Source organism: Orycteropus afer, unplaced genomic scaffold (assembly GCF_000298275.1).
Source record: "Orycteropus afer afer isolate SDZICR_OR568_19922 unplaced genomic scaffold, OryAfe1.0 scaffold00110, whole genome shotgun sequence".
NCBI classification, from domain to species: Eukaryota; Metazoa; Chordata; class Mammalia; order Tubulidentata; family Orycteropodidae; genus Orycteropus; species Orycteropus afer.
Window position 1 is genome coordinate 6,412,028 of NW_006921697.1, and position 6,530 is coordinate 6,418,557.

The 6,530-nt window shown below is 44.7% G+C and overlaps 1 protein-coding gene across 1 annotated transcript in view; it reads right to left on the bottom strand.

Moving 5' to 3' along the window:
* Window positions 1-2,582: 2,582 nt before the first annotated feature.
* The window catches only part of ANXA6 (annexin A6), a 48,041-nt gene continuing 44,093 nt past the window's right edge, over window positions 2,583-6,530 (bottom strand). The window contains exons 23-24 of the mRNA XM_007943633.2: window positions 5,997-6,119; window positions 2,583-2,642 (exon numbers count right to left, since the gene is read on the bottom strand). Coding sequence (XP_007941824.2) covers window positions 2,583-2,642; window positions 5,997-6,119 — 183 coding nt within the window. The remainder of the gene's footprint in view (window positions 2,643-5,996; window positions 6,120-6,530) is intronic.

The window sequence follows — 6,530 nt, forward strand, 5'->3', positions numbered from 1 at the left end:
GAGTTTAGAACAGCATCCTGTATTTCGTAAGTGCTGTTTTAGCTACGATCATTCCTGGTTTCTAGGCCTGTGCTGTGTGCCTCCCTCAGCCTCATGGAGCCTCCCCACTCGCATCCCTTCAGTATCCACCTCTTTCCTTTCCACACCAGCTCAACATTTCCCCCTTGGCTTAAGGCATTTTCATTTCTGACAACCAAGTGACTTTTTTAAAACAAAGTTCAGAAATCATCTCAGGATGAATCATTAGGTCTTACAGGTGATGACAACAGCTGTCTCCCAGCTAGGCATTGTGCTGAACACCTTTATACATCTTCCCATTTTTACCCCACAAGGTGATGAGATGGATAGAATTAGAAGATCCACTTTACAGACAAGGAAACTGAGGGTTAAAGAGGTTAACATGTTTATGGTCAAAGAATTAGTGGCAAGAGTCGGTCTTCTAAACTCTTCCAATTTGTTAGTTTGTCTTTTTGTGTGGTAGTTAAAGTTCTACGTCAACTTGGTTGGGCCTGGTTGAGTGGCTGGGCAGCTGGTGGTAGTTATTCCCCATGATGAGTCTGGCAATCAACTCCATGGTGCAATCTACCACAAGGCAGCTGACTAGCTGCCTTAGGGATATGGTCTATTTCCCATATATAAGCAGCAGCTTTGGGAACGTCTCTAGCTTATGGCATGCTTGAACCCTGCGTGTAGCTGTGTCATCGTTCAGCAGCATGCTATGCTCTGCCAACCTTGGGCTTTCAGAGAACTTGAATTAATGGCCTACCATGTGGTTTGGTAACATCAGGGCTGTAACTTTTCACTTGTCAACCTTGGGCTTTTGAGTCTCAGCAGCTAGTAGCTGTTTAAGAAAAGCCTCCAGCTTCAGTGGGCTGGGAGGAGGCAGAGCTGAAGCCCAAGGTTGAGGGGCTTTCACCCAGCCCCTAGAGCCTGGCACTTTGAACTCGGACTTAAAGCCTCCAAATTGTAAGAGAATAAACTCCTATTTGTTCAAGCATCCCATTTGTGGTATAGTCTTGTCAGAGGCACTAGGTAACCAAAACATTTGGTAATGGTTAAATTCAATTGGGCAAGTTCCCAAAAAAGCTCTCAGCTGGCTGTCATGGGGTATGGGCTGGGGATCACAGCCTGGAGGAGAAATGGAAGTGGAGAAGACATGACAAGGTAAATTTTCTTCATTTGAGACTCATCGTGTCAGAGATGAGAGGGCTCTTCAAAATTGTTGAGTCTTAACCCCTCGCTGTGAAAATGGAGAAACAGACTCATCAAGGGCAAGAGCTTGTTCCAGGTCATAGTGCAGAGGACAAGACCAAACCCAGTAATCTCCCAGTTCCCTGCGCAGTGCTCTCTGCCTAGCTATTGCAATAAACACATGCTCAATTGTGACACACTGTCTTGCCAGCCAGGAGGGAAGCAGAGCCTCTTAGTCATCAGGCACCTTCTTTCTCATGGTCGCTGGACAATTTTGGGTCTAAATCATAGGCCAGAAGCAGATTTGGGGGAGGGGATGACAGAAACTACAGTTGAGCCTACTAGCTTATCAGTGACCTTCAAGAACTGGAAACTTGCCATGGGCCTCCCCAAATCACAATTACATCTGATGCCCATGAAGAGCTCAAAAGAGGAAGTTTGAGTTTGGTTGCAATGAATATAAGGCACAAAGAAACGTCCAGGCAGCTGGAAAGAAGAGACGAAAGAGTGGGCCCTAGATGCAGAGCAGGGCTGGGTATACCTTCCAGACTGGTTGCAAGCTCAGCCTCTGCTCATGCATTCCAGGAAACACCTGGGAATGGTTTAAAGCTACAACTCCTGAGCAAATTTAACCTCACACCCTAATGGGGAAAATCCAGGCTGCAGGTTCTAGGTAGAAGGCAGAGACCTCATTGGAAATGTGTTTATATGTCTCTTATTTTTAGAAGAGTTGTAGAAGGGAATGAGTTAGAGGCACACCCTAGCACAACCTTTTACTCCAAGTCTCATTTTATAGATAAGATGAGACTCGCAGAGGGAGAGGGATTGGCCTAAGGTCCAAGAGTAAATGGCAGATCCAAAATTAGAACCCAGGTATCCTGACTCCCAGTCTGTGCCCCAATACAGACTGGGTGGTAAAATAGGAGTGGGGGCAACTGAAGGTATTTACTCCTCCTTCCCTGCCCAGCACACTCAATTGGAACCTACACCATCGGCACACTCCATCATTCAAAGCACACACATCACGCATTTTACAGACAAAGGCTCAGTATGTTTTTGGATTTGACAAAGCCCAAACCAGGGCAGAGGCTATGGTAAAGGACAAAAGCTGGGAAAAGGCTGAGGAGGCAGCTGGGATGTGGATGTGGACGGGATCTGTGGCTACAGCTCTTCAGCTGCTTAGACGTGAGCAGGAGTGCCAGGCTGGGTCCTCTGTGGTCTATGGGGGTGGGAGCCTTTCTGAAATCCCGTATGAAGACAAGAGCCCAACCCTAACCCCTCCCCCCAACCCGCCCCTTCTGTAGTCTCTGGAACTGGAGCAATCAGGCTTGGTCATGGCGGCAGGAGCTGCTGACTAGTTCTCAGCAGGGGTGCCCACAAAAGCAGAGGTCCTAGTCCTCACCGCCACAGATAGCCAGCAAGGCCTTCAGGAAGTCTCCGGAGGTATCACTCTGGCAGGGGCAGAGGGAGAGTAGAGTGAGTGAAAATAAATACATGGTCCAACACCCACTCTTCTCAGCTGCTTGTCAGCCTAGATGTCTCCTTGGGCTTCTTCAGTTAGCAACACAGCTGTCACACAAAGGCCACAGGGATCTTCCTAACATATTGATGTGACTGTGTCCTTTCTGTGGTTCCTGCCCAAGATCTCAGCCTGTCATTCAAGGCCTTCTGTGATCTGGGTCCTATGTACCTCTGCAGTTTCACCTCCACCTTTCCTTCTGATCTCAGCAGACCTCTTGCTTTCCCACAGCACCTTGCTTCTCTCTCTGCCTTTATTTACACTACCAGGCCTTCTGCCCAGCATGTCCTCCTACACCTCTCCAAATCCCACCTGCCATTAGATGTCCTCTCCTCTGTGCAGCTCCTGCCTTCTTTCTGGCCTCAACAGAGTCAATTCCCACCTTCCTTGGTCTCCCTTCTACTCTGCCAATAGCCCTCATGGCCTTTACCACACTGTATTACAGGATTCCTTATCTGAGCACACATATTGAGCACTTTGGTCATGTTGTTAGAAGGGACCATTCCCCACAGAAGGATATCATGCTTGGTAAAGTGGAGAGTCAGCGAAAAAGGGGAATGCCCTCAGTGAGATGGATTGATACAGTGGCTGCAATGATGGGCTCAGGTATAGCAAGGATTGTGAGGCTGGTGCAGGACCAGGAAGCATTTCATTCTGTTGTACACAGGGTCACTATGAGTCGGAGCTGACTCAATGACACCTAACAACAAATTGAGCACTCACTGAGTACCAGACCCTTGCTAAGAATAATTTATATGAACATCACTGTATTCATGGCACATCACATCCTGTAGGGCTGGAGGAGGCCAGACTTACTTCCATCTGGTATGGTCCCTCCCTTTGGAGGAGTTCTTGTCATTTACATATACTATTATTATTATTATAAATGTTCATTATGAACAATTCAAACTAAAGGAAAGATTATACTATAAAATTTTCCCTCCCATCCCTGCCTGGCTCCTAGTTCCCTAAATCAAGAGTTAGCCACTGTAACTAGTTTCTAGCATGGTTTTCTGGTGATATTCTGTATACAGACAGTTATGTGTATGTATGTGATGCTTGTTTTCTACACAAATGGACACACACCATTCTTACTGTTCTGGTCCATAATTTTTGGACATAAAGATTTCAAATCAGCACACAGACAGACTCGTGCTTTCTTTCATGGATGCATAATATTCTATCATATGGATGAACCACAATTTATTTCACTGGCTCTGTATGGAGGGTTTCTGATCTTTTGCTATGACAAACAATGCTGGCATAAATGTCCTTTCACGTGTCTTTGGGAACATGTGTGGCTAGGTCTGTAGAATAAATCCCTACTTATTAAGTCAAAAGTGTAAACACTTTGAATTTTCCAACTGTCAAATTATCCTATAAAGATGTGCTCAAACCAAAAAAACCACTGCCATTGAGTTGATTCCAACTCATAGCAACCTCCAATGTGTTTGTAATCTACAGAAGCAGATTGCCTCATCTTACTCCTGTGGAGCAGCTGGTGGGTTCGAACTGCCTGCCTTTTGGTTAGCAGCCCAATGCCTTAACCACAGTGCTACCAGAGCTCTTGAAAGATGTGCTACCAATATACATTTCCACCAAGTCTGTGTGAAATTTCTTGTTTTCCCACAGCTTTGTAACCAAGCACAGCCTCATACTTTGAGATCTTGGTCAATCTCACAGACTACAAAAATTGGCTCCCTAAGTGCAAGAAGGGAGCTCTGGTAGCATAGTGCCTAAGGTACTTGACTACTAACCAGAAGGCTGGCGGTTCAAACCCACCAGCCACTCCTTGGAAGGAAGGTTGGGCAATCCTACTTCCATAGTGATACTGCCTCAGAAACCCAAGGAGGGGTTGCTGTGAATCGGGGCCGACTCGATGGCAAATAACAACAACAACAAGTTGCAAGAAAGGAGCTCTGGTGGTGTAGTGCCTAAGGCATTTGATGGCTAACCTGAAGGTTGGCGGTTCAAACCCACTAGCCACTCCATAGAAGGAAGACTGGGCAATCTACTTCTGTAAAGATTTGCCACCTTTGAAACCCAAATGGGGTTGCTATGAGTCAGAATTGACTCAATGGTAGTGAGTTTGTTTTTTTGGTCTTTAAGTGCAAGAAGTCAGGCACATAGGTCACATATTGCATGATGCCATTTCTATGAAATGTCCAGAAGAGGCAAATGCTTAGTGGTTGCCAGGAGGTGGGTGTGGGAACAGGAAAATAGACTAGGAGGGCTTTAACCGGGTGATGAAAATACTCTAGAACTGGAATGTGGTGATGGTTGCACAACTCAATAAACTTACTAAAAATGATCATATACCATATATAAATTTTAAGATATGGAAATATAATTTTATGGTATGAAAAAGGTGAATTTTATGGAATGTAAATTATATTCTAATAGTTATTTTAAAAAAGGCAAAAAGGGGATTTTTGTTTTAATCTGTTTATCTTTAATTATAAATAAGAATAAATCATATTTTATGTGTTTTTTTTTTTTTTTTAAATCCACACTTGTCTTTCTTTTTTTGTGTAAAGGATACATTCACATCTTTCAGTGTGGGGTCTTTTGGGGGCCTGTTAATCTGGGTGACACAGGTCACCATGAGTTGGCCTCAACGGCAACCAACAGCAACATATAGGAAGGAAATGAGCCCTTTAAATGTTTTCTGCTATTTTATTTTATTTTCAACTTTGTTTACAGCATTTCCTTATAGAATTTTTTAATTGCAGTCAATCTATCTTTTTATGATTTTGTGTCTTGAGTAGAAAGGAATGCCACATTCCAAGATTATAAAAACAATTCTCAAATTTTTAACTAGTCCTTGTTGTGGTTCAAATTTTAGGTTTAAATTTTTGATCCAAATTTACTTTGGTAAATTTGGTAATGAGGCAAGTCTCCTACCACCTGGCAATATCCTGGGTGTTCTAAGAGGCAGCCCCCATTGAGAAAAAGAACACAGGAATGAAAAAGATTTCTAATCTTATGTTGAGGAGCTCTGGCAGCATAGTGGCTAAAGCACTTGACTGCTAACCAGAAGGCTGGCGGTTCAAACCCACCAGCCACTCCTCAGAAGGAAGATGGGGCAATCTACTTCCCTAGTGATACTGCCTCGGAAACCCAAGGAGGGGTCATTATGAGTTGATGGCACACAACAACAGTTGTTATGAGTCGTTATTAGTTGATGGCACACAACAACAACAACAACAATCTTATGTTGGGAACCTGACATTCACCCCCTACCCTCCTGCCCTCAAGCTCGTCCCCAACCCAGCATTCTCCTTACCTCAATAGTTTGGTGGAGAGATTTGTCATATTTCTCAATGTACTGTTGCCGGATGTTAAGCAGGTCAATCTCACTCCGGGAGACCATGATTCTGGTGAGGGTCTTTTCATCTGTGCCAGCACCCTGGTGGAGTGGGATGAGAGAGATGGTCAGTGAGACAGAGCCCAGTCAGGCCAGATATAGCACTTCACCCAACAGCAGCATCTGTTGCCTCTCTCCCTTTGTCTTTCCAAAACCCAAGGTGTGATATTCCACCTGTCTTCTACAAAGAGTCCTGACCAGACCCCCTGGGGCTTACGACTGGCCAGATGGAAAGACAGGAAGGGCCCCTCTCTGCCCTAGGGAGTTAGGAATATCAGCTTTGGAGTGAGAGATGGGTTCAAGTCCCAGCCCTGCCACTTAGAAACTATGTAAGCCTGGGCAAATTTTTATTTACGTGGTGGATGACGTTGATTGTTTTTCTAATGTTGAATCATCCCTGCATACCTGATATGAACCCCACTTGGTCATGATGATTTTCTTGATATGTTGTTG